Source organism: Haemaphysalis longicornis, unplaced genomic scaffold (genome assembly GCF_048455015.1).
Source record: "Haemaphysalis longicornis isolate Haplotype H1 unplaced genomic scaffold, Haemaphysalis longicornis Haplotype H1 scaffold_1, whole genome shotgun sequence".
Taxonomy (NCBI): domain Eukaryota; kingdom Metazoa; phylum Arthropoda; class Arachnida; order Ixodida; family Ixodidae; genus Haemaphysalis; species Haemaphysalis longicornis.
Window position 1 is genome coordinate 160,381,360 of NW_027526203.1, and position 14,062 is coordinate 160,395,421.

At 48.4% G+C, this 14,062-nt stretch overlaps 1 protein-coding gene across 1 annotated transcript in view; it reads left to right on the top strand.

Annotated features, from left to right (window-relative positions):
- The window catches only part of LOC144138616 (cytochrome P450 4V2-like), a 106,762-nt gene that overhangs the window by 79,874 nt on the left and 12,826 nt on the right, over window positions 1-14,062 (top strand). Inside the window, exon 9 of the mRNA XM_077670998.1 lies at window positions 3,609-3,675. Within this exon, the coding sequence (XP_077527124.1) occupies window positions 3,609-3,675 (67 nt within the window). The remainder of the gene's footprint in view (window positions 1-3,608; window positions 3,676-14,062) is intronic.

A 14,062-nucleotide genomic window follows, 5' to 3' on the forward strand; every position in this document is an offset into this window, starting at 1 on the left:
TCCGCCCAGTGAGAAAGTTTGTTTGCCCCAAGCTAGACCTGACGTTCACATATGGACATGTTACAGGATTCAAAAGATATTTGAACGTCATCTACATAACCCAGTCAAGAAATGGAGGGCGGCAGTGCCTTTCGGAGGGAGTTAATTTTACCCATAAACAATATGCAGCTCAAAATGCCACCTTGAGGCACGCCATTCTCCTGCACGGGAGCGTTTGATAGTGCCGACCCAACTCTGACACGGAAGGTTTGCGTAGACATCTAACTAGAAAGAGTGTTCAGCATGTTACCTGAAATACCAAAAGATTTTAAGTCTCTAAGAATGCCGTAGCGCCATGCTGTATCATATACCTTTTCAATATAAAAAATACTGGCATGCAGTATTGCTTATGCATGTATGCATCTTTAATGTATGCCTCTAAAGCAACCACCTGATCATTTGTGGATCGCCCCGCCTGGAAAACTTCCTGGCAGGTCTCGAGAAGACCATTGTGCTCAAGAAAGTACACGAGTATCCGATTGATTATCTTCTGGAGCACCTTGCACACGCATCTTGTCAGGGCGATGGGACGATAACTGGGAGGGGCAGACGAATACTTCTCCTCCTTCAGAAAAGACCGTATGATGGGCTCCCTCCAAGACCCTCGAAGGCGTCCCGAAAGCCATATTTTGTTGTAGAGGTGTAGAAGTGTTTCAAGTATGTCTACGTGTAAGTGTTGTATAATAGTGTATGTAATGTCTTCACCTGGGGCTGAAGGTTTACAAGTACTGAGAGCCAGCTTCAGCTCATGAAGTGAAAAGGAGGAGTTATAAGAGGTGTTTGACTTATTATCTTATCCCACAAGTACTTTTCACTAGCAGTTTTGTATTTCATGAAAGTGATTGTGTAGTGTTCAGAACTGGACACGTGTTGGAAGTGTTGTGCGAGAGTGTTAGCCTGGTCTTCCAGTCTGTCCCTTGTTGTACTAACCAGGGGCAGGCTGCGTGTTTGTTGTCCATTGAGTTTTAGTATATGTGTGCAGAGTTTGTGCGTGTCGGTGTATGAGTTTATGGATGTCAGGAAGGTGCGCCAAGTCTCCTTTTTTGCCTCCCGGCGCACGCGTTTCCTTAGTGCTTTTTCCCGTTTGAAAGCTACAAGGTTATCGGACGTGGGGTAGCGGCGAAGGGCACCCCACGCCTTGTTCTGGGCCTCTCGTGCTCGCCTGCAGTCCTCATTCCACCAGGGCCTCCTTGGGTTGCGCGGGGCACCCGAGGCCTGGGGAATGGACTTCCTGGCAGCATCGAGGATGTGCGCCGTGAGGGGTTGGGCGGCTTCGTCTACGTGTAAGCCTGGTATGGCTGTGTTCTGTAGTTTAGATGTATCTGAGAATGTATAGATTCTTAAACCTGTTATGGGAAGATGGACTGCTTGGCCCTTTAACTAAATATGTTGTGAGGTAGGGAAGTGGTCACTACCATATGTGTTCGTGCCAACATCCCACTCAAGCGATGGAAAGACTACTATACAGTCAATAGCCAAGTCAAGGTGTCAGTAAATGTACGCTGAGAAACCAGGTTCACTGCACCTCTGCCGCAGCAATGCAAAGGCGTCTTTTGCTGCGACACAATATGACCAAACACATTTCAGCCCAGCCGCATTGGTTTAATAGAGACGGCTCCAAAGCCATGAAGGCGCGGCAAAGTCTCACAGCAGGGGAGCGATATGAATGTGGCGGCTCCTCCGTGGACCACGTAAAGCCGAAGGGCAGCCAGGTGAATGGAGGTATTAGGGAATCTAGCTATCACATGGCGATAGGGTTTGCTTGTGGTTGAGCGCGGCGTTTAACAAGCCTGAACATGCGAAACCGCGGTATTTTTCAGGAGGCACCAAAACCCGTGAGTTGTGCCTTGTTGTGAGTCGTGCCTTGTCGCGCGCCGCTACCCTGTGCGCGAGCGACAAGTTTGGTGCGGTGCGGGGATGTTTTCTTGTGTGGGGGTAAAGTCAGCCCCCCTGAAACAAGTTGCGACAAGCCGGAGCGTGTGTTTCGCTCGGACCCTTGTTGGCGATGGTTCACGTCCACGGCAGCTGCAAAATCCGTAAGAAACTGGTTCCACCACCGGAGGGTTCTCAACGGGCGGACCCGTGTCTGCGAACGGACGCCGGGCGTTGAGAACCCTCCTTTCCCAACTATCTCAGACACAACGTGCGCTGCGCCGGCTATCAGGAAAAAGGGGGAAGCATGTTCCTGTGTCTTTTTTACGTTTTTCCGGATGTGCGCAACACGCTGGAAAGGTGTGAAAGCTTGAACTTCTGTGTATAAATTCCGCCATTTTAGCGAACCGTGTCAGATCTTTTTGGACTCTTGGTGAAAGAGTCGCTGCACGCCTGCCCGCTGCTCTCCCTGCTTCCCCGCTACTCTCGTATAGCCATGTTTTAGACAGTTAAATTTTGCTTTGCTCTCGCCTCTTCGTCGTCCGGAATAGAGACAGCTCTCCTGCTCGCCGCTTGTTTACCACGCTACCACTGCATGATGGATTCGACGGAACTCGGTACGGGGAAGCCTTCGCCAATGTAACCCCGCCAAGGAGTTAGTCTCAGCTGCGCGTCGTGGGACGCCACTTCCGCGGAGGTTTCGATTCGTTATATTTTAAACGGTAGCGCTTCGTACTAGCTTGAGTTCTAGGTCTTTGCGCTGGGCTTCCTTCTTCGTTACGTGAACAAGGCTACAGCCCCGCCGCTGTGCCGATAGAGGGAGCACAAAATCCTGGGATATCTCGCGCTTGTTCCCGCTCCCGATGAGCTGTGTCCCCGGGCAGAAACCGCGCTGGAAGGGCAGTCGTGGCGTGACGAGTTGCAGCGTGGGTATATGCGGGGACAGCAGCGAAGATGCCAGTTGGCCGCAGGAGGCGAACCTGGGGAGTTGTAACTTTCAGTTGCGGCATAAGCGGAGCTGCGAGAGAAGCGCAGCGAATCATGTTTGTGTCTCGTGGGCGGAATGTGAACTGCACGATTCGTTAAAAAGGCACAGACCGTCGGTGCACCAACATGGGGGCGGATGGGAATGTAACTGCCTCTTAAGGTAATCAATATACATCTGGTCGCAGATCAGCGAGATATTATGGAATATCTATTTCGCCTTCTGGTGCTCGAAATGAAGTAAGTGCGCCGGAGGAAATTGCGGCGGAGCACTAGCGTCGAAAGCCACATCGCGGAAGCTGGGACCTCGGTGGAGACCCCGGGTGGGAAACTGATGTGCGACGCTTGGCTGGGACGCAGTCTCTTCTTTATATCCAATGTTCTTTAATCCTCGGTTCTTGCAGAATATTGACAGGAACATCAAGAAGCGCCGCTTTTATCCGTAAAGCAGGCGTAACTTCTTCTGTGAGCATTACGAAGACGTTCAGGGCTAGTGCGAATTTGTTCATGTTGGGAAATGCCGCGCTCCTTCTGAAAAACGAAAATTGACTGCCAAATGGTCACCACTTTTTTTGGAGCTTACGAAGCCACTACTGACATTATTACATCACATGCTAACGTTATGAGTTTCGGATACCAAAACTAGAAGAGGTCTTCTGAAAATGTCATGACGATCTAAGAGTAAGAATGTTTGTAATTTGTTTTGTACGCAGGAGGCACTCCGTATTTGCCCAGTGGTCCCTGTCTTCGGGCGAGAGCTAATAGAAGACCTCATTATAGGTAAGCTTATTGTGGCTGTGTTGGGGATGATGATTGTAGAAAAAGTGGGCAGAACAAAGTCATATGTAAAAAAATTGCAGTCTTCAAATATCAAATACAAATGGTAAACACTGTGTTTACTGATAAAAAAGACATTAATTACTGACTGTTCTGTGCCTGGTTTCTGCAAGTATAGAAGTACATAAAATGTCGCTAAAAGTATCCACACTAGACGCGAATCAACATGTTGTTCCTGGTAGTTTGTTTTCGCGGAAAACTCTCAGCTGGCGATCACCGTTGAACCGAAAAGCTTGCGAATTTTCTACTGTGCTTCTGACCCTGCTCAATGAGATTTGCAGATTTCAGTGTCACACAGAAAGGAATAATGATCTGCATATCCCTGCCTATAATTATGTAAACCTGCAGGTTTTCTAACATGACAGACTTTCCCTTCGCGTCTCTGAAACCGACATTTTACCGTTCGCGTGACGCAAATGACTGGCTGTCTGTGGAAGGCGCCGGTATCGACGGTTCCGCTTGTCGAGCTCCGCTTAACTTTCATCTAGCAATCAGTCGATATGTAATTCCACACAGCTCTGCATGTGCGTTCCTAACCTGTAAGTTTCTCTACGTTCATCCATAACTGACTTTTGAATCCCTAAAATAGCTGCTAGTGGGGTTGTAACGACCCCTGAGCTTGCTTCAGCTGGCCCTTATTTGACGCTATGGTTTGAATGACATTTTTAGCCAATATTCAGGCCGAAGTGCTTCGGAAGAGCATTCCTCCTTAGTTCGTAGGAGTTGTGGGTGGAGGCGTTTTACTGCGAAATCATTAGAATGACTATGTTGGTCTAAAAGTCAGCGTCCATCGCAATCAAAATGGCTGATATATTGCACACAAAATTGCCGACGACCAGCGCGAAAAATGGCCCACTGCTCAAACAATAAAAACAGGTTAATGAATACTCAGAATGACGCTAAGCTGCTAAAATCATATTAGATTATTTAGTTGCAAAGCAAACTGCGTAAATGCACCGGACGGGATTGGAACCGCGGACATCCGGGATGCAGGAGGAGCCCAGAACCCCTATACCACCACAGACCGATGACTCCAGGTAGCTAACTGGGAACCTAGGGAAGGTGTTGCGGCATCCTATTTAAAAACGTGGGCTAGGCACATGCACTGAGCATTTCATAAGAAGTAAAAAAAAATCAGAGTACGGTAATTATACAAATAGAATTTCGAGTAGTAGCAAAGGGCGTGTCCCTTATTAACGTGCATGTCGGACTAACAAAGCTGATTGGACAAGCTCCTCAGTCAAAGTAACGGAAAGAGGAAGAAAACATCGCATCAGAGCGGTCCGGGCAGCCCAACGACAACGTCGCTGAACCGCTTTCTGTATCACTGCAGGATAGCAGCCAAACGGTGCACGCCGGGCGTATCATTTCCTTCCGCAACCAGGGACGCCATCACGTCAGTACGCTGGCCCGTCGTAGTCGCTGCAAAAGCACGCGGCTTCAACGGCTTCTGCGCAACATCGGCCCGGCTTCTGCGCATGCGGAGAGGTCTCGCTGACGGCCCCGTCGCCCATATATACCCGTCCAACAGCTACGCCACATCAGAGCGGTCCGGGCAGCCGAACGACAACGTCACTGAACCGGTTTCTGTATCACTGCAGGATAGCGGCCAAATGGTACGCGCCGGACATGTCATCTCCTTCCGCAACCAAAGACGCCATCACGTCAGCACGCTGGCCCATCGTAGTCGCTGCAAAGGCACGTGGCTTCAATGGCTTCTGCGCAACGTCGGCCGGCTTCTGCGCATGCGGAGAGGACTCGCTGACATATATACCCGGCCAACAGCTGAGCGGTCCGGGTAGCCGAACGACAACGTCGCTGAACCGCTTTCTGTATCACTGCAGGTACTGTTCATACGTTTAGTTGCACGATACAAGCTGATGTACTGCGGCTGCTTGGATTGCTCTGATTGTTTTTTTGGTTGAAACTGTGTTGTCCAGGAATACGTAACGCATTAGGATGGCAAAAGATAACAAGGAAACCGATCCTTTGACCGAGTTCGCAAAGGGCCTCAGAGATAAAGCACCAACTAGCATTAAAGAAATCGCGAAGGTCCTAGTTGAAATGACGTCGAAGCTCATCGAGGCCATAAATGATTGATTGATTGTAGGGTTTAACGCGCCGACGCAACGCAGGCGATGAGGCGCGCCGTAGTGGCGGGCTCCGGATTAATTTTGACCACCTGGGGATCTTTATCGTGCGCCGAAATCTCGTACACACGGGCGTTTTTGCTTTTCGCCTCCATCAGAAAAGCGGCCGCCGCGGCCGGGAATCGAACCCGCGACCTCGTGCTCAGCAGCGCAACGCCTTAGCCACTGAGCCACCGCGGCGGGTGAGGCCATAAATAAGTTGACAATAAATAAGTTGACAGCCACGGTAACTGTTCTTGGTTCCTCAACCACTGATATCAAAACGGAACTTACTTCTGTCACGACTTCATTGAAATTCATGAATGACTGTTTCGAGGAGAGAGAGAGAGAGAGAGAGAGAGAGAGAGAGAGAGAGAGCTCTTTATTAGATGAAAGCAGAGAGTTTGCCGGCATGTTCCCGCCTGCATGCTACTCTGCGGGGATGGGGAGAAGGGAGTAAAGGCCCTAAAAGAAGTAGGGCAGAAGAAAGATGGGAAAAGAAGAGATTAAAAGAAAAGTGAACACGAAGCTTTGCGTGGTGACTTAAAAGTCCACACGATCTGACACGTAAAGTTCTAAATTGTCTCTGCGAGGCCGATTCCATGTAAATAGTCAAATAAAGCAACCAACACTTTTCTCTGGGACGATGGAGAGGGCCATGGTCCAAGGAGACCTTTCAAAGATGTAGATGCGTTGTTGAGGCACTCAATCTTTTCTGCGAGGTGAGTTCTTTCTTGGATGTATGCCGGACACTCTAGAAGGACGTGCTCTACTGTTTCGGGCAATCCACAATTATCGCAATAGGGGTTTGCAGTTAGACCGAGGCGATGGCGGTAAGAGTTCGTGAGCGGTGCGTTGAGGCGCAACCGGTGGTAAAGGGTTTCAAGCTTACGTGGAATCCGCTCTGGTAGCCTCATTCTGAGTCCAGGGTCTATATGGTGCAGGAAAGGGTGCCGAGTTTCAGGACAAGACCAGAGGCGGTTTCGCTCCGCTAAGGCAAGCTCCTTCGCTAGCGCCGCGGCCTCATGTTTTGTGAAAAAAATCTTTCTTACATTTCGCAGCTGTAGGCCTCTGCGAGCTGCCTCATCCGCTTTCTCGTTGCCGAGAATGCCGCAATGTGCAGGCATCCATTGTAGGGTCACTCGATGACCGCCGACGTAGGCGAGATGGTGCAGGTACGTGACGTCACGGGATACATGTTCGTGAAGGCTGAAGCAGCTGGCACGCCGTAAAGTTTGCAACGCCGCCTTCGAGTCCGTGAATATAGCCCATTCGGCTGGTGGCTGACGAAGAATGTAGCGCAGGGCTTGTTTAAGTGCATGGAGCTCGGCAGACGTGGATGAGGTTGTTCGTTCCAGGCGGTAGGACAAGGCTTTGCCGGTCGACGAAATGAAGACGCCAGAAGAACTACCGTGAGGCGTAGTTGAGCCGTCAGTAAAAATGTGGGCCATATGTGAATATCGGGCATTGATGTGGGCAAGCGCGAGTTGTAGGAGGCAAATTTGTGGCAGCGTTTTCTTGGAGTTAAGACCAGGTATGCCAATGTTTATGCAAAGGGGTGAGAGAGTCCAGGGAGGGAAATCAGACGGCATGGTTTGTCGTGCTTGAGGGGGTACAGAAATTTTTATAGAGTTTATCGCTTCTGCGAAGCTGGAATTTTCGTTGCGCTGTACATTACGGGCCAAGACATTGCTTTGTGAGTGCAACTGATGCCTCAGGTATATTCGAACTGTTTCCTGCAGCCGGAGAACATCCAAGGGCAAGCAACCAGCCTCCGCAACGTTACCAGTGCACGAAGTGCCCTTAGGCAGACCAAGACAGGCGCGCAGACAATTATTTCTTGCTCCGTCAAGCTGCTTTTTGCTTGAAGTCGACAGCCGCTGTAAAACTGGTAGGCTGTAACGTAGCAAGCCATCGACATAAGCCTTGCAGAGCAGCACCATCGATCGACAGTCACTGCCCCAGCGACTGCCGGCAAGGTACCCAATAACTTGCGACACTGCAGAAACTCGATTATGTAGACTGTGGACCTCAGGGGCCCACGAGAGGTTCCTGTCCAGAGTTATCCCGAGGTATCTTTGGGTGCGCACATAATGCAGTCGATGACCCCCAAGGATTAACGGGAATTGAGTCATCCGCTTGCGGGTGAATGCCATTGCTACGCTTTTTCAGGCGATAGACGGAGACCCTTGGGCGCAAGGTAGTCAGATATATTTTTTAGAGCTTTCTGGAGCCTCTTTTGTGTATGGCGACGAGACCTTGCTGCACTCCAAATGAAAATGTCATCGGCGTAAATTGTTAATTTCACGCCAGGAGGCAGGGCACGCTTTAAGTTGATTAGCACAATGTTGAACAGCAGAGGGCTCAAAACTGCTCCTTGCGGTACTCCTTTCTCGATAATGTGACACGAAGTAGGGCCTTCCGGTGTACTCATAAAAAGTTGTCGTCGTTCCAGGTAGCTTGATACCCATGCATACAGTCTCCCACCAAAACCAATACCAGCAAGAGACTCAAGAATGGCTGTATGAAAAACCGAATCAAATGCCGCCTTTATGTCTAAAAAGACCACAGTTGGTATGCGCCCGCGGTGTAATTCTTGTTCTAGTGACGCCACAAGAGCAAGGATGTATCGATGGCAGACCGGTTTTGACGGAAGCGATTCATCTCAGGTGGATAAAGCTTCCTGCTTTCGATGTACCAGTTCATTCTTTTAAAGATCATTTCTTCCATAAGTTTTCCTATACAGCTTAGTAGGGCTATGGGACGAAAAGATTCGTATCGAGTTGGTTGTTTTCCGGGTTTTAAGATGGCTGTAATTTTGGCTGTTTTCCATTCTGCAGGTACAGTACCACGCAGCACTCCAGAAGGCGTAAGCGCGAGTGATGAGAGAGGTTGGAAACTGCTTCATATGTTATGCCGTCGTAACCTGGAGAGGACCGTTTTTTCACGTTTGAGATGGCCGCGTTCAACTCGCCTATCGAATATGGAAGGTCCAGGGCGGGCAGAGAGGTTGGTGGCGCTGCGTCAGGAACGCGCGGCGGAGACACTTGAGGCGTAGAAATCGTAGACAGGAGCCTACAATACCCTTCAGCCGCTTCTTTCTGGGAAATTCCCTCGTGTAATGACAACGCCCTGAAGAGATGTAGCTGCTGGCTGTCTTTCCGCATGCCCTTTAGGACCCGCCATATCCGGGAGAGAGGCTGGTGCACATCTAATTTAGTGCAGAAATCGCGCCACCGTTGTCGACTTAACTTTTCCAAGTAGCGTCGCACAAGTCTTTGAGCTTTGCGAGCCTGCCTCAGATCCTCTAATTCTTTTGTACGGCGAGCCTTCTGCTCAGCGCGCCTACGGATAGCACGCAGCCGTTCGTATTCTTCGTCTTTTTTGACATCTAAGCGCCTCCTCACGACGCTCGAGGACTCTTTCAGACACCTAGCCATAGTTGGTATTAGGTCCTTGTCGGAAGTTGCGGCGGTGATCTCCTCGTCGACGCGGTTTTTGAAAACTTCCCAGTCTGTGCGCGTGAATTTTATTTCACGTCTAGATACAGCTACGTCTTGGTAAGATATTAAAATTGGGAAGTGATCGCTGCCTCTTGTCTGCAGGTCAGTACACCAAGTAAACTTTGGGATGAAGCTGTTGGAGGCAAATGAAAGGTCAATGCAGCTGCTGAGTGTGGGATTTTTTAGATAAGTAATACTGCCGTCATTTAGTGGTTCAATACCCCTTTTTATAAGTAGTTCCGCAAGCCTTGCTCCACGAGAATTTGTTCGTGCACTTCCCCATATTTCATTGTGGGCGTTGAAGTCTCCACAGATTATATGTGGTGGGGATGTACTAGCGATAACGTTTTCAAGCCTGCGAACATCAAAGGCTGCACCTGGTTCCATGTAGGCGGCAATAAACGTAAACCGTTGAGTACTAATAACGGTATTGGCACACACATATTCCTCACTCTCATGAGGTAGCACGGGAACTGCTGCAGCCTGTATATCTTTGCGAAAACCTATCAGCAGACGGCTGACGCCAGTCAAGCGGTGCGAATGCAGAAAATAGTAATTTTTGAGACGCAATTGATGGCCAACGCGGGACTCTGAGATTACAATAAACGGGAATTGATACTATGTCTGTACGAGTTGACGAAAATCGGCAAGTTTTGAGCGCAAGCCGCGGGCATTCCATTGAAATATTGTGCAGTTCTTGAGGTTGGCATTGAAAGACACTGTCGGAGAGGTGGTCGCCAATTTAGAGTTCATTGCTGTACCTCAAAACCACGCTGCGGCGTTTCGAAAGAGGACGAGATAAGGGGCTCCAGAGCCAAGACCGCTTCGACTTCAGGAAAACTTTTAGAGGAGGGGTTAGCTCGAAGCAGGGCCCTGATAGCCGCAAATAGCATAGGAATGACAAAACTCACAACATCATCTTGGGTAGACTGGTGTGCCGTCTTGCCATGTTCTTTATGGGGACGTCGCTGCGGTGAGAGGGTTGACCTTTTAGAAGCGTCTGGCGTGTTCTGAGAGGCTTTGGGTTGTGTCCTTTCTTGGGCTGCTTTTGCATAGGACTTGTTCGGAGGTAGTGAACTTTGAGGCGGTGGGTCATTCGATGAGGTCGTCACCGACGTAAACACAACCTCAGGGTTTGGCGGAGGTTCACGTCGGTTGAGAGCTTTTCCCTGGATTTGCTCGACACTGCGAGCAAGAGTGGCAGCCTTTTTCTTGGGGCAAGCTCCATACGACGCGGGGTGAGGGCCTCCGCAGTTCGCGCAGTGAGGTTGGGTCCTGGAGGTACAGTCCTTATGCGGGTGAGCCCCAGCGCAAATTTTACATCGCACTGGTCCTCTGCAGTTCTTGGCGATGTCACCATGCCGCTGGCATTTGAAACATTGAGTTGCTGATCCCATGTATTCCGTCACCGGAAAACTGCAGAAGCCGAGAAATACTCGTTCTGGCAGTGCTGAGCCAGATTTAAACTCTAGGATCACAGATCGTCGGCGTGATTCACTTACAATGCTGTCGTCATTAGGCCGGTAGGAAACGTGCCTGCGGGCAGATTTTACACCTTGACTGCGTAGGTAGTTTCCAAGATCCTCGTCTGTGTACTCGAGGGGCACACCTTGGGTTCTCCCGTAAGTTGCCATGTAGGAGTGAGGTACACGAGTTTCGATGGTTATACCAGCGAGGCTGGAGATCTGTAGAAGACGGTTCACAGCAGCAAGAGACGATACGGGTACCATAAGGCTGCCATCTTTGTTCAAACGATGAGTCAGGACTTTTTCCTGGGCGGCTGTCACGACCTCCGCTGCCAAAATGTTAGGGTTGACTCTCCAGAATGAGCATCCTACGGCTGTCGGTTGAAACACAACGGGAATTCCAGCGTTTCGTTTTTTCTTGTACGTGACAGGAGTGAACGCTACCTGATCCATTTCAACCACGTCGTCAGGAGAATTGGCAGAGTCCTCTGGAGCTGGGTCAACTGCACGCTTTTTCGAGGCTGGCGGACATTGAGGGTCCGCAGGGATGTTGCATGGCCTAGCAGATGAAGACTGGTGTGGCACGCTTCCGTCGACGTTTTCCATCATGGCGGCATGGAGCAGAGATGATGGCGGTACCCCGTTGTGCCACACAGTACGCTCACTGCTCCGGGCGAGCCGCTTGACGCGGTGGGCCCGCCTCCTGGGAATCGCTGTAACGTTGGGAGGAGACAGCGCAGTAGAAGACGGCACTGAAAGCGTTACACATAAAGAAAAAGCGCAGAATTCGCAGAGCGGTTATGGCAAACAGCCTGCCTAACAGGAATTCAAGGGTGATATAAAGTCTGTACAGGAAGAGCTCACTGAAGTCAAGAATCAGAGCCTTGAGTGTCACCGCGAAAATGAGAGGCTGAACAGGGAAATGAAGGACGTCAGAAGGCAACTTGTGGAGCTGAAGTAGTACAACAGAAAGAATAACCTTGAGCTGAAAGGTGTCCCCTTTACAGATAACGATGACCTAAAGAAGACGCTGAAGCAAATCACTAGCCGTCTAGGACTTGACGTTCCTTCTCAGGATATTGACGTAGTCCATCGAGTAGCTTCAAAGGGGCTTCCTAACGTCACTGTTAAGTTTAACTCAAGGTCGACTAACTAAGTTTAACTCAAGGTCATGATGGTCATAAGGATTACTCATACCTGTTGCAGTCATTCAACTTCAGAAATGTTATAGCCACCCCCACGCGTCTTACAAGTGTATCTTCATAAATTATAGATCACGCACTAACAAATATAGATACCGACGTTCACTCTGGCGTGTTCAATAAACCCATTGCGGATCCCCTTCCAATCTTTATTGTACTTAATAACGTAATCCGAACTAAGAAGGAACATCGACGACATATTATCAAGACAGATTACACCATGCTGAGACAGCCTCTTGCAAGTACGTTTAGACGATATATACGACAATGATGTTAATACTGAGTTTTACAACCTAATAAGAATTCTTAAAAATGCAGTTAATAAGTGCCGTCACGTACTCCCTACACATTCATATCAATTACCAATCTGCCCTTGGATGAATGAAGAGATTTTGCAACTATTAAAAACAAAGAATTTCTGGTATAATAAATGGAAACGTCAAAATACAAACAGCTACTATTTAGGTCAGTACAAGCTACTGCGCAATAAATGCGTTATGATAATCAGAGCACGTAAAAAACAATACTACTCACGCTGCATCCAAGAGGAAACTGGCGATACACGAAAATATAGGGTATCATAAACGAGGTTACTGAGGGCCGTCAATCGCAGCGCGTTACTCCTGACAGCGTTGACAACAGCACTGTCGAAGCGTTCAACACCTTCTTCTCTGGTATAGGCAAAGCTCTGGCAAACAAAACTCCCCGCTCTGTAGACAGCTACATTGCCTCAAACCCAGTTGGCAATACGTTTGTGATGTATGATATTGAACTTTCCGAAGTTGTTCACATTATTAAAAATCTTTCAACTAACAAATCTGCTATACTAGACCAAATTACAGCACGAGTGTTAAAAGAAAACGTAGATATTTTAGGTCCAATCCTATGCAAACTATTTAATCATTGTATACAAAACGAAACTACCCATCCATACTAAAATTGCAAAAGTAATCCCAGTTTACAAGAACGGCGACAATTCCGATCCGTCTAGTTACAGACCGTTATCTGTTCTCTTAGGGTTGCAAATAACATTGTTGAAAAACTCCTATCAGACCGCAGAAATACGTTTGTACACAAGTACATGGTTCTTTGTCCTCAGCAACAGGGGTTTCAGTCTAATTATTCTACGTCATCCGCATTGTTGACATCGGCTCAATCGATTAACACGGCCCTAAACAACAACAAGCTAGTGGGAGTTCTTTTCCTTGACTTACAAAACGCATTCGATACGGTAGATCATTGAATTATTTTGCATAAATTAAAGCACTACGGCATACGTAATCAGGCCTATGAGTTATTTTCCAATTACATCAAAAACTGACAGCAGGCTGTCGTGATGAACGATATTACTTCCACACTGCAATATCTGAACACAGGGTTGCCACAGGGATCGGTTCTCGAGCCGCTCTTCTTTTCATATTAGATCGACGACTTGCCTCATGTATTAAGCTGTTCCGAAATTATTATGTATGCCGATGATACAGCATAATATGTACGGCCAACAATGTTTTAGAATTACAAACACAAAAAAACTCAGAATTGAAACAAATTTCCCACTGGTTTCTTGCTAGCAGGTTAACGGTTAATGCCAACAATACGAAGTACATTATATTTTATTCCCGCAGGAAATTAATTACTCACGAAGATATTCATATTAAAATTGACAACTGCATAGTGGAACGTACGGACACGTTTAAATACCTCGGGATTATACTAGATAATCACTTTCACTGGGCAGGGCAAATAAATGCTGCCGGTGTAAAGCTGGCTTCCGGCTGTCACGCGCTTTTACAAGCTAGAGGCTACACCGACAAAAGCGCTCTGCGGGCGCTTTACTTTGCATTCATCAATAGTCATTTAACTTATTCCATGGAATCGTAGGCTTGGACTTATGTGATTCTTATCTGGATCCCCTTCGGAGGTTCAAAAGCGTGCCATAAGAATAAGTCACAGTAACCACAACGAGCGAAGCCCGCCGTTATTTCGAACGCTAAAAATACTACCTTTCGATCTTTTGTGTGAATACAAGA